This window comes from Rhyacophila brunnea, unplaced genomic scaffold, assembly GCF_057557595.1.
Source record: "Rhyacophila brunnea isolate RB1 unplaced genomic scaffold, BYU_Rbru_1.0 scaffold_13, whole genome shotgun sequence".
Lineage (NCBI taxonomy): Eukaryota > Metazoa > Arthropoda > Insecta > Trichoptera > Rhyacophilidae > Rhyacophila > Rhyacophila brunnea.
The window spans coordinates 3367731-3382357 of record NW_028232785.1 but is presented as its reverse complement, the minus strand read 5'-3'; the positions used below and the strand labels follow the sequence as shown (position 1 = coordinate 3382357).

At 33.1% G+C, this 14627-nt stretch overlaps 1 protein-coding gene across 1 annotated transcript; it reads left to right on the top strand.

The window, feature by feature from the left end:
* The first annotated feature begins 11568 nt into the window (after positions 1-11568).
* Positions 11569-14290, top strand: LOC147076167 (uncharacterized). The gene is made up of 3 exons (XM_085941651.1): positions 11569-11806; positions 12694-12825; positions 13654-14290. Exons 1-3 carry the CDS (start codon positions 11666-11668, stop codon positions 13870-13872), a joined length of 492 nt encoding a protein of 163 aa, XP_085797777.1. The 5' UTR covers positions 11569-11665; the 3' UTR covers positions 13873-14290.
* The last annotated feature ends 337 nt before the right edge of the window (positions 14291-14627 follow it).

The following is a 14627-nucleotide window of genomic DNA, read 5'->3' as shown; positions in this document are numbered from 1 at the left end:
AGGTATTTAAAAATTGACATTCCTAACATTAATTTTTGATATAGATGCTTCAATAATCCAGTGGTGTTTCATAGTATTATTTTTTGTTTCGTACGCTTTTTTTAAATTATGCCGTAGATACATAATATTGTATATTTAGCGTGATGTAATTATTATGAGATCTCTAAGTACAGATTTTTAACATATTTTGCTTGTGTCAAAAAATAATATTATTGGGGCCTTTAATAATTGGACATTATTTTTTAATCACTTGATGAATTATAATAAATTGATTTATGATAACCGCCATAAATCTCATTATATATATTTACATAATATCTAAGTATAGTCATTATTTTATACTTTTGTATATATATTTTATTAACCTCTATCTTTACTTTTTATTTTCAAAGTTATTAATTATTGTATTTTTCATAATTTGTTGCAGATATTCATCTAAAAAATTGCCCGAGTATCCTCAGTGTAATCATGACACTAAGAACTATAAGTGCAGTTCATTAAATGGAACTGATATTAGACATTTCCATACTGCATTTTATGAAAAGGCAGTGAAACTTGCTCAAGATACATTTATAGTGAAGTATTGTAAAGGAGTTTCAGTGATGTCACACAGTGGGGCTGAAAGAAAAAAATCTTTTTAATTTTATAGTGACCTACCTACTTTTAATTCCTCTCTCCACCTTGGAACAACTAAATCATCAATGATTATGCTTTCTATGTATGTGTTATTGGGACCATCATTTATTCACATATTTGGTATACTTGTGTAATTTCTTGCTCGCTTCTCATTAATAAACACGATTCTTTATTCTGAAAAAATGCTTTTTTTCTATGTACATACATACATACCTACCGCTATAAATGCTAAAAAGATGCAATGTAAAAAAGGATTTACCGTGTAGTAGGTAAGTATGGTGAGAAAATATTTGTTTGGCAAAATAAATTCTAAAATATCTATATTAATTGAAATAAATACGGCCCGCTACTGAACGGTCATTTCCGGCCGACCTTATCCCATAAGTGCCAAACTCGACTCTATTGACAAGTAACGTCAAAGTGTGAGTCACAAATTTGGCTCCTTGCGACAGCGAGTGATGCAAGTGTGCTCTCCGGACAATTAAAATGCATTTATTTGGAATATTGGCGCATATAAATTGAATTTGACGTTTTAATTTACTATTCCATATAAACCGGAAACTAGAAAATAACTTAAATTACACTTAAAGTTATCACACTGCCCATAAGAGTTTTTCGTGATTTACTCAAAACTCAAAAAACCCCCAGGAGCCAGTTTAGCGACTCGGCGCCTCATTTATTACATAGTACATACTACCTATTATCGATTAAAAAAAATATATTGTCAAGTAGAATAGAAAACTAACTTTAAAAGCGTGGTTAGGATCACTAGCATTCTCTTGTTCGATCTAAGTATTAGATTCTGAGATATTTTCTCGTAATGCCTTGTCAAACCAATAATTCTTTCATGACCAGATTCGAATTACGCGTTTTTTTAGATCATCGTTAATAAATTCGTGTTCGACGTGACAATAGACTTTTGTCATAGAGAAAGGATATTGATAGTATTACCATATGAGAATTATCATGGAAGAGGTTTCGATTGTTCACCAATTTGTGTTAACACTAAAAAAATCCTATAAAATAGGTACATTGTAAGTTTATAAGCGTAATCGTTTTAATCAATAAATGAAAACGACACCTATTTGGTAGGTTGGTATGAATCTATACATGCATATTGTGTCTGAATTCAGCCACTGCCTTAATACAAAGCCTTATCAATATTTTTGTACAAGCGCAATTCTCGAACAAGTAGTGGTCCCACTGTTCAGTTGTAAAAATCAGAACGATCACTAGACATACCTGTTGATTTGCAAAACCACTTTATCATAAGCCTTTTTTCGTTTAGTGTATTCTATAATATTGTAGAGTGGAGTAAATAAATAATTATTGTCGTTTTGAACTGACTGACATTTTAGTTTGAGTTCTATCCAAATTTAACTTATCGATGGCTCAGTTCCATAGTGGTACAGCTAGGAATTAGTAGTTTTGACTAATGGCTCAGTCCTTTATTAGACGCTCGTATACTGGCTGACAATAGCCGAACACAGCCGAACATCAAAAAGTTGTCGGACTATAGTTCATAGATTGTTCTTCGTATTTACATTAATGCAGTAGGTACATTATATTACCATATATACTGACGTGATTTTCAACCAAAATAAACACTACTGGTCTAAATTCTAATGGATTTAAGTTTTGTACTATTCCATTTGAGTCGTTTTTTGCCACCTGGGATTCGCCTTTCGGCATCTTCAGGCATTATCTGCACTAACCCTAAGGGTAAACGTAGGTAAAAACTTTATCGACCAACTATTAAGTCCAGGATAACATGTAACCCCCCCCAACATCTACATCCACCATCATAATCATTCCACCAATCAATTACAGTCCGCCATGAAAAGCGCAACCATATATTTTATTTCGTACAATTCCGAAGTGTTTGAATTAACAAATTAATATACTTAATAGTAGTAGGTAGCAATGATACAATGACAATGGAACGTACCTGTGAATCATTATTGAATATTGACGAACCCGAGCATTCACCAAACTTTTGGAAGGTTTGTGGTCGAAGAGCAACTTCATTATTAGCCAGAGATACGTCATGCATACACTTGTGATTGATCAGAACCTTTTTTGAAGAGAAAAATGCATAACATACATCGCATACAAAATTATTGTGATAAAAGGAAGCTCTCGTCAATTTTAAACATATTTCTTTATCGGGAGCATTCACTTTTTCTTGCTTAACGTCATGTTCGTGTATTGTAATTGCATCGTACGGCTTTGCGGCTTGTATCTTAGGAATTTCGTGTGCTCCGGGCTGAAAAAAATTAAGAGAATGTTCCTTGAATTATTTTATTATAAATATTGTAAATTGTAATAATAACACATCCTACCGACGAGCAAAACCTATCTTGAATGATCAACTTAACTTACCTAATAACCCATTCCTATATGATGATTTATTTACGATATACAACCATTATGTATATACCTAGGTCTGTAGATATAGGTATGGATACATGTGTATACAAATATATATTAGGTGGGTTTATTTGTTGATAAAAAAATAGGTATAATGTAAGAATATTATTGAAAACTAATTGTTTAAGAGATAACTTTTAATTTAAAGACTGATATCATAGATATATATTACCTCGATAGTTAACTCCATTAATTCCCAATACGTTACCATTGTTCCCAGAATGGACGACTTTTCCACCTCTTGAGTGCAGTATTTTTGTTTATAATTACTAATGATCTATTATTAGGTTTTGACGAGTTATGATACACTTATCGAGTGTATTATTATTAATAGGATAGGGGTTTTTTACAAACACTTCAACTATTCATAATTGGTTTGTTATATTTTTTTGTGATCCTAGAATAATAGGTAGGTGATAATGTTTTTACCTACTTTATTGTATTGATTTAATATATAAGTTAGAGTTAATAGTATTCGTGGTCAGTGTGTTTTGGGTTGCGTTTAGGTGAGTGTAGTACACAGTGCCTGAAGATGCCGAAAATCGAATCCCGGGTCACAAAAAGCAACTGAATTGGAATAGTACATAACTTAAATCCATTAGAATTTAAATTCAAACTCTTAGTGTTTTTGGATTGTTTTGGATTTACACTTATACACAATGAAAAGAGGTCTAATCTGAGGGAATATTTCAATAGCTAGAGTAACCTCCTATAGCTAGAGCTTTTAATGTCGAATATAAAGTATGTAACGAGCTATGGCAGTACGTGATGACTTAAATGATTTATCTGAAACGAATGGGTACTGTTACACCCATAATTATTGGGCCTCTCCCGATAGATTAAATTAATTGTTAGGGTATAACCATGTCACCTGACCTCTAGTGAACAATGGGCGTACGTACGTCCAAAAATTCCTTGATAAACTGTCAAAATATTCGATATGTACTTAGCACGTAAGAATTGTATCTAATTATAATAATAGTATGTCAGAGATGATTGTGATTTGCCGAATAAAAGAGACGAAAGCCAAAAGAATTTAATAATAAGGATAATGTAAGGGAATGATGGCAACACTGTTCGATAGAAGAAAAAAAAAGTAGAGGGCCATTAAAAAGAGACAAAATCGGCCCTCACGACTCGGGAGTAAAAAGAAACGACATAACCACGCATGGGCGTAAACAAATTAGTTAGAGAAACGGATAAAGAGAATTAAGTTTAAAGTTAAAGCGAATGAGAGATTAAGCAGTAATATTAAGTGACGGAAATGTGTGAGAATAATATTGGGAATTGATGGTGTGTCGATATAGCCAAAATATAAAAACCACGTTCTCCGAACGAAAAAATCAATACTTTTTCATTTTACTGCTACCTATTTCAATTATTATTTAATTTTTGTGAATCCCGGGTCTTACCAACATCCCGAGCTAGCCACAGGACTCGGGATATCTCAGTACCTAAACGTAATGATTATGAGGTTGTTTGATTTGTTGATCTATCAAAAGATTTTACTTTCATTTCCGTTCCTTTATCGGCATTATCTGAGCCATCTTACTCTGTCAACACTAAAATGAAAACACTTTTTAAATATCTATAAGCCAAATATCAAAATATAGCTTTAAAGAAAAATTGTCGGTCCCGGTCGCAAAACGGGAATTATATGATGTTATGTTCAAAATGAACATAACCAAGATTCATACTTCTGGCAGCCCCGTCGAATATTTATGGTCACGTCATGGAGCGTACGCGATTGGACAGATGTCGCTGTTAGAATTTCCGGCCGCAACGGACGTCGCGAGGTGCGAAAGAAGCAACGAGGCTTTTTGATTCTGCCTGTCGCCCAGTGAAGTCGTGCTCCGCTTTAGTTTACCCAACACTTATAATGGACGTCACTTAAAGCAGCACGATTGCAGCCGCAGTGCTTTAGGCCTTTGTATCGTTCCATGTTGGTATTATAAAACTATTATTATTTGATTCACCTATCTTTCAATGTTTCTTTTAAAACTTAGCTGCTTGCCGTTATTATAGTATTTCCTTAATAACCATTTAAATGTAATATTCTTGTTATTGCTATAATATAGTTTCGTTCAAGTACATAAATTGCTCTTTCATTTATTATTTCCCCTTTATTCCACACTGTTATAAAATTATAATCTTCCACGGTTTCAATATCGTGTGGCGCCCAGGTACATCTTTAATCAGAGATTGCACGTGCCTTCAGCCGTGCAATTCCTTTTTGTATTCTAATCTAATTTTTACAGTTGTCAGTTGCGAGGTTACGGAAGTAATTATTTGTTCAGCTTGAAAAGGATGCCTGTAACCCATGGCCTTTTTCCTTGCTTGCATATGTCTCATGTTCTCTGCTATTTAACTAAACTATACTCTATTCTTACCTGTCGACTTTCTTTCTTTTATTTTGTAGTTGTGACGATAAGGATCACAACTACAAAATACTAATATATCATTGGCGCGCTTCCGAATTGTTTTTTTTCTCACCTTACCTACTTCTTCTTGTTACAATATTTCATACTTCGGTTGTAGGAAAAAAGCGATTATCCTTTTCAAGCATTTTGTTCCGTAGTTTCGCATACTGGCAACACTTCTTTCGTGATTCATTTCGTAAATCGAAACGTCAGTTTGGTCGGTCGACATTTTTTATTTTAATTTTGCTGTCAGATTAACATTGAAAGTTTGGTGAATCATTTAATATAGTACGTTTATTTAACGTGTTTTGTTTTATTTAAATTCAGTTTGGTTCAGTTTCATTTGTTCCTTATAGTTTTTTTCTGCCTGATCATTCATTGCATTGTGACATTTTGTAGATTCCTACCCACGCTAAATTTAATATTATATTTCATGTTTCGATTTCACATTTCTTTAGTACTACCATTTTCAGTTTGTGCCCAAATTTTTTCTTATTGTTTGCACATATTATAATTTTGTTTTGTGAGATTTCAGAAATTTTTGGTTACCTATTATCGATGACGGAACTTGGTATAATATCGATCAATATGAATGGAAGCAAAATTAATACCAATGGAATTAAAACATTCCCTATTTATTACCTACATGGAATTCCCAAAACAGGTCAACGTTTCTTTATCTTTATAACCTAATATCTTATTTCTTAATCAATTCATTTGCATTAAATTCAGTTTTTACAGCTTGCCAAAATAAATGTTTCTTTCTTGCGATTGACCATGGTTTCAAACCGTCCTTTGTTTCTGGCTTCGTATTATCACCGCTAGAGTTGATATTTTTAAACTAAATTTAAATCAACTTCCGCAGATTTTTGTTTATTAGAAAAGTAAAATTATTTAATTTAAAGGACTCATCGCGTATAGTAAATTATTATTAATGAAATAGATTTACTTAATTAAATCAATATTTTCCTGATTCATTTTTTTTCAAATGTCAACGTTAAAATTTATTTAACTTTCTGATCTCTCGATCTCTCTGTTATAAAGTGATAATCAATTTTCCTTTTAATTTATGCCAGTTTTCACTAAATTTAATTCTGTTCAATTTTACTTTTTTAAATTTTTCTTGTTACTGAACCATTCTAAAAAATTTTGTCTTTTGATTTTTCTTTAAAACATTAGTTTTGCAAATATCCGCATTTATACAAATAAATAGTGGGTCTCTTGTTGATTATTAAATAATTCAAATTTAATAATATGTTCCGCTAAATACTTTTTTCATTTAACTTTTTACTCATTTTTGTTCGGAATTTTAAATGTCATTTTCTCTTAACATTTTTTGGTTTGAACAATCATTATGATTTGTTTTGCTTTTGAAATTTAATTAATCATTAATTTTGCAATCTCAATTATAAATATATTTTTGCTTGCACACTATCTCATATTTAACTTTAATGCTGGATTATTTTTATTATATTCGTCTAAATTTTTATACATAATAGCCTATAGATTGCTTTGCTTGAGCTTAACATAGTTTATTTGTGTTTTTTTCTCTTTTTTATTGTGTTTTGGTAATACTTCTTGCGTAGCAATTCAACTATATCTATATCTTAACGATATTTACTCTCATCTAACTGTGATTAATTATCAAGTCGACTTCATTAAAATTTTTTGATTATAATATTTACAAATATGACTGATAATACTTAATTTTAAAAGAATTATTATAAAGGTAATTTTTCATTTTTTTGAAGTTACCATGCTCGCATTACAAATTGCTTTTGATATTCTTTTGTCTTTTTGATATTCTTTTGTATTTATATATTATTTGTTAACGTTGATAAACACCCCAGATTTAAATTAATTTTTTTTTGCCTCTATACAGCTTAATTTATCTCATAATAAACCGCTTGTGTTTATTTCTTGAATCTGAATAATTTTTGCATTTTTTTCCTTTCTTATTTTTTGGCATTTTACACCTTTCTACATTGTACTTTAATCTCATATCGTGGTTTCAGATGACTGTGCGCTGACCGTATTTTGATAGTGGCTTTTCAACTGCCATAACCAGCCAAGTGAATACCGTGTTTTGCAGTCTCTCGGAGCAGAGGTATACCCTATCCGCTATGGCAGATATTGGCCCAAGTGCGGCATTTATTTTTAATCAATCGGTGCTAGGGGTTCCCACTTCGAGAGGCGGGTTTCACTCTTGGGCGGAGCAGTTGGATACGCTTTGAGGAGTCATTTTTGCTTTCACATTTCTATAGTACAATTTTACAAATTTATATCGTCTTGCCAATTTTGCATCAAATTCTAATAAGGTTTGCTATTGTATTTGTCTTCGCGTGTGGTTTTCTTTGATTTTATTTTATTAATTGATTTTCTTTTCATTGTCTAAGATGGTATGTTAGCTCACTTAGCTCACACAGTTCAATTCAGGAGGAGTTTTTTATTGATGGAAGATTTTGGAGATTTTATTATTTTTTTTTTGACTGCTAGCCTTTTTCTCTGCGCGTTCACGGGAACTGAAGGTGGACCCGTGACGTCTCTCTCTAAAGACCTTGGGTGCGGAAGACGGTTCCCAAGGCAGGTGTCTTTTTTTCTAGCAGTCAAACTCTGTACGGAAAGGAGGGCTGTTCGCTTGCCTTTTCGTCACATCTGCAGCCATGGAATCCGCCTTGAACGTGGGGATTCTATTGGACTCTACTGACTTTGGGTCAATTTTGTTGTGTTGTGTTGCCTGAATTGGATTGTGAGAAACCATTCTTTTGTTTAAATTCTCCTTGGCCGTTATTCATACGGAACCTGTTGCATGTTAGTTTATTTGTTTTTTTTATATAGCCCTCACTTGAATGTGAGTTGCGCTATAACCCATATTGGTTATTAATTACATTTAACTTCCGACGTGTTACTGGTGTCTTTTGCGGTTGTCTGTTTTCCGCATGGCTTTTCCGTTTGCTTTATTTCTTTATTCACTTTCACGTCCGCGTCTTTTGATGGGTCCCAGCCTGGAGTTTGAGGAAGCTTTGTGGGGGGATTTTCCTTCCGGATGGAGACGCCTGTCGTGGTTGAGGATAGTCTCTTGTGTTGCGGGATCAAGTTGATTTCAGCATTCACGGTGTGGTAATTATATTTTAGATTAAGTTAGATAAGGTAGAGTAACCTTGAAGAATGAACCGTGTTTGTTGGAGTCTACGACAGTCTCGTACCGCAATCGTAGACCTTTAACGTAGTTATTTAAATTTAGTTATCGCGGAGCTTTTCTCGTTTTTTTTTCGTTCCCTTGTTTTTGTATTTAATAGGAAACCTACGCGTAATTCAGTACACAGCTTAGATTATCAGCTCACGTTACTTTTATATTTATGCATTCAGGGAATCCAAGGTACTGCGATTGGTTGTTAACCCGCTGTTGAATTAGTCAGATTTGGTAGTCTGTACTATTTTGTTGTAGTTTAATTTTGCTAATTTTATTAAATATACGGATTGACGTTTGTCGTCAATACATTATACCGTTAGCCTCATACGCACGCCAATTCAAAAGTAGCTATTTACCATATTTTCTGTACTCATTATATTTCTTTTAAATCAGTAATTGATCAAGTTGTGGAATGACTTTTTTCTTTTTTTTTATTGCAATACTGTACGATGATCAGTCGACAGTTCATTTATTATTTCTATACTGGTTTTTCTTCTTGACGTATTGCATTGCTTCCATCAACTATTTGCATCATTACACTTGCGCTGATTTTGATACCTTTTTGTCAAAATCAGTAATCTAAAATCTGAATTATAAATAATCATTTTTTATATACAATTTATTTTACGCTTAGCGTCTTATTACTATTGCTTACTTACTAAAACTTATTGACTTAATTTCACAATTTATCTGGGTTGTTTATGAATGTATTTTGTTTTGTTTTGTAGATGCTTCTGTTTCATATTTTTTTTCATAAAAACAATTAGTTATTTCAAATCATTCTTCGTGGTGGAACTTCGTTAGGTAGGGAAAACTTCTACGATGGCTCCTAGACCTTCACTACCCCGTAGAACACCCTCCCGTTGGACAACCACACACAATTTCAAGATTACTTCCCTCCGACGTCAACCATCGGAGGCGAGCTTTACACCCATTTCTCGTCGTTTTTTTACATAACATCTATCGAAGCATTATTATTGAAACGTACCAGCCCACGTCGTACGCCTCCTGGAAGGGTCACCCAAAACCGGAAAGCTACCACCAGGATACCGTCCGATGAAGCTGATGATTGAAAATTATGTTGCTTTCACATCTCCTCCCGTTTGCTGCCCTTTGTGCACGAGCCCCGGGAAGTTCACTCCTACTCTGAAGACATCCGGGACGCCTCAAGACGAAGCTCGCATCATGGCTGGACCTTCTCTTTTCCAAGGACGGGGATATTGTTATGTTCAAAATGAACATAACTAACCTGGCAACCCCGTCGAATATTTATGGTCAAGTCATGGAGCGTTCGCGATTCCAGAGATGTCGCTGTTGGAATTTCCGGCCGCAACGGACGTCGCGAGGTGCGAAAGAAGCAACGAGGCTTTTTGATTCGGTCTGTCATACAGGATAGTCGTGCTCTGCTTTGGTTTTACCAACATTTATAATGGACGTCACTTAAAGCAGCACGATTGCAGCCGCAGTGCTTGATGCCTCTGTGTTCGTTCCAAGTTTGGTATTGTAAAACTATTACTATTTGATTCACTTATCTTCCAATGTTTCTTTTAAAACTTAGCTGCTTGCCGTTATTATAGTATTTCCTTAATAACCTTTTAATGTAATATTCTTGTTTTCGCTATAATATAGTTTGGTCAAGTACATAATTTGCTCTTTCATTTATTATTTCCCCTTTATTCCACTCTGCTATATAATTATAATCTTTCACGGTATCAAGACTGTGTGGCGTCCAGGACTTTAGTAAGTACATCTTTAATCATAGATTGCACGTGCCTTCAGCCGTGCAATTCCTTTTTATATTCTAATTTAATTTTTACAGTTGTCAGTTGCGAGGTTACGGAAGTAATTATTGTTCAGCTTGAAAGGGATGCACGCAACCCATGCCTTTGTCTCATGCTCTGTTCTTTTTTACTCTACTCTTACCTAGCTGTCGACAGTTTCTTCTTTTCTCTTTTATTTTGTAGTTGTGACGATAAGGATCGCAACTACAAAATATTAATATATCACATAATTTATTAAAAAAACAAAAAGTTATCATGTAGGTACCTACTTGTGTGAATATTTCGACGTATGATTATTACTACCTATGTTGAGCCCATGGGTCTCTTGTAAAAAAACCCGTATGCGAAAAATAACGGCCGGTGAGTTTTAGGCAATAACATTGCGTTCTAAATCCTGATCTATTTCGACCCAAGCAGCATTTATTTCAACTCATTGTTTTCATTGTCGGATTGTGCGCAATCCCACAATAGTGGACTTGTTTCCAAGATTCTAATTAAATTAATAACAGCTTCTTCGGTCGATTCCATCACGATTTTGCAAAATTATCAGTTATATCCATTTCATTACTGTTTATATAACAATTATTACCGTGTAGGTACCTGTGTCTACTATCTAGATGACGTTCGAAATAAAATACAGAAAAACACTTCCCGCAGGATCTATGACCCATAAACAATAATATGTGACAACACGTTTGACATAAACGTCACAGACAAGGAACGAGTGTCACACAAAATTACCGAGGTGTTTACACTGAGCCGAAAAACTATGACATTGAAAGCTTTCATAGATCGTTTGATATATATATATGACAGTCTAATGACATCGTATTTACCCTCTGAGGCACAGGACGCCATAATAAGAAACGGGTTTTTCGTAATATATATGACGGATTGTCTTAGAGTCTATTTGAGCCATAAGCGATTTGTAAATTGCCTTTGGTTTCGTTTTATTTATGCTTACCTCACATTTGACCAGACTTCAGATGTATCATTATTTTTTCACCTTTTTAATGATATAATAATTGATAGGATTCATAATAGGTATTATAATATTTAGTTTACTATAAAAGCATCATTGTTCTTTGTCTATTGGACAAAAAATCATTGTCTGCTATCACGGAAGTCAAATACCGGTGTCAATATCGCTTACACTTCATTAGTGACTCGATAATCTTTGAAAACGAACGCTTTCAAATCATAAAATGGACGTTAAACGTGAAGCAGGTGACTTCGAACCTGATGCAGATGAACAACATCGGTTCGATGTCTCCTTACAGGGAAATAATCCAGAGTCAAATACTTACATCGAACAAGAGTGTGATGATCCCTGCCACGCTGCCGAGGTTAGTTTTTCAAATGTTATTTTATTCTCTCTCATGGTAAACATTCTCCAGTGAATCAACAACTGATAACGCCGACTATATATTTATGTTAACAGGAGTAAAGTATATTTCCGAAAGAATTATGTAAATATTTTGAAAATCGAATTATGAATTTATAGCAATAATAGCCGTAGAATGAAACTATTCAACACTTTCAACGATTAGGTATAATTACTGTAAATGAGACGCCAGCGATAGTTAAACCGATTTATTTAGATAAGGTAACGTTGGTGCGTTCGCTTTGAATTAACAATACGTATTCTTATTATTAGGGCTGACAGAATATGGCGATTAGAGTGCTCGACATGATTGAGTATGGACCAGTCTCCTCCACTTAGAGGTGTCCTTATGACATCTCCATAATTAGGTACCTATATTCATAATATTATTTTGTTTTATTTTAAATTAATTTATAAAAGGTATGAATTAACATTGACAATTATTCAAACATTATCGTAGATTAATATTGTTTGAAATATGCTTGTCATTATATTTTAAAATACTCGTTCTTATTGAAGTTTGGCGTTAGATAACGATATACACACCATTGGGTCTATTCTTTACTTTTCGACCGATAAAGTGATAAATATTATCAAACTTAGGGTAGGTTTGTATCAAACACTTATTGTAACAATTACAATACGTTGGTTGTAATTGTTGAAAACCTACCTACCCTAAGTTTGATAAAATTTATCACTTAAGCGGTCGATAAGTATTGAATAGTCCCAAATGTCCTCATTGCAGAGTGTAAGAGCCGAGACCCCTCACGTGTGTGGTCGAGCTTCACACGTATTGTCGGTCTTCTTAAAAATATTCTTAATTTTATAACATAATGTTTTGTTTTTCAGAATATTGTTTCAGACCCGTCAATAATGACATTGAAGACAGATTCTCAGCTAATTGACATCAAGACTGAACTTATTGAAGACATTTATGAAGATCCACAACAGGGTTGTTCTTTTTCGGAACAATTGAATCGGGTAAGTACTTTTATTGTAATTAATAAGGACTGATCGTGTGATAGGGTAGAATGATTATAGTGACGGAATGAACTGTAAAACATTCGAATATTTTGATATTGTTAGCTGTCACCAGTAGGTACCATAGAAATAATAAAACAAATTGCATAGGTACCTACCTACTTAATATTTTCAATTGTCTTTTCTGCAATTAAGGGCAATACAATATCAATACCTTTTAAGTATAGGTACTTTTCGTGAAACATACCTATTGTTGAAGTAGGTACTTTAAAAATAGGTGCCTACTGGCTAAAGTATTCAGTTAGCAGTGGAGGAGAGCAAAAATAAGTTGTGAGAGAGTGCTACCTACTTTAAATGCAACAATTGTCAAAAAATGCACTTTAACTAATTCAACGCCATTATGTAAAGTGCTCAAATAACATAAAACAGCTAAAATCCAACCATTATATATCCCATTGAACAACCAATCGTTCCGATTCTGCAAAGTGAATAAATGAAAGCCGATGTTTTATTAATAAAAACAAAACGAACAATTTGACACTGTTGAATGTTTTAGTAGGTACCTACGTAAACATTGTGTTTGCTATGGTTTTTATCTACCATGGTTCGGGCCATTAACCATTACCTTCCCTATCCATGCATCAGCAGTACTCTCGCTTCGAGCATGTGTCATCATGCAGTGACTACCGGCGAAATAAAGGCCCGCACACGATGTCCGTTATAAATCAATCTCCTACCAGATCTGCCAATACCGATAGTACGGTGCTCCTTTATCTAATAACCGATTAGATTTATTTAAAATATATTTATTAATTATTGTTTTTTCAGAGGCCTTCAACACACATGCCCAGTATAAAATCGGATACCAACTTTCAGCGAGTTGATTTCAAAGTGGAGTATGTTGACGACACGATTAGCCAAAGCATTCATGAGAAACAAAAACACGGTTGCTCTAATTCTAAATGGAAACCAGTATATCAAGTAGGTATCTACACAATATTCTATGAAACTAGAACAATGCATGTACGTAGGTTTGTTTTGACTTAAACACCACTGTCTTTTTTTCATATGAGATATAGGACATGAAAGTAGGTATCAAAAACATAATATCTAATAATTTTGTTGTTTTTATTTAATAAAACGCAATTTTTTTTTGTACTTATTCCACTTTTAATCAATAGATTAAAACCGGCTTCGTCCACCTCAGAGGGACATTTTCAACTGAATACATTTTTTTAAAACAATATTTATCAAACAAAATCCAAAGCGACAGAAATAATATAACAATAGGTACCTACATAAATAATTATCTGTGGGTGAGATATGAGGTTGGACATTAATATTTCATACTACATCAGGGGCATTAAACAAAATATTTTAAATATTAACAAACCATAAAATATGAAACAATCAACACTTACAATAACATTAATATCAACAAATAATTATGATAGTCAAAATTTACAATAAAAATTAAAAAAAATATAATAAAATAAACAATATTATCAATTGAAGTAAGATCGAATACAAAAACAAATACAACGAAAATATGAGTCAAAATTAAATAACAATTAAAATAATAAATAATGTACAATATATAAAGTTATATTGTAACAATCCCAAATATTGAATAGGGTATAATAATGGGGAAGCCACACAATATTATTGATCATTAAACAAATCAGAATTGGGCAAAAATTTATACCTATTAATTTCTAGGATTTCCTGTTTATCCAATTTTATTGATTTCTCATTCAAATGCAAGATTTTAAAATTTTTACTGATATTAAAAGAGTGATTAT

Coding starts and splice junctions, on each gene's coding strand:
- LOC147076167 (XM_085941651.1), top strand. CDS start 11,666: ATGGACGTTAAACGTGAAGCAGGTGACTTCGAACCTGATGCAGATGAA. Junction 11,807..12,693: donor ATCCCTGCCACGCTGCCGAG/GTTAGTTTTTCA, acceptor TTTGTTTTTCAG/AATATTGTTTCAGACCCGTC. Junction 12,826..13,653: donor TTTCGGAACAATTGAATCGG/GTAAGTACTTTT, acceptor TTGTTTTTTCAG/AGGCCTTCAACACACATGCC.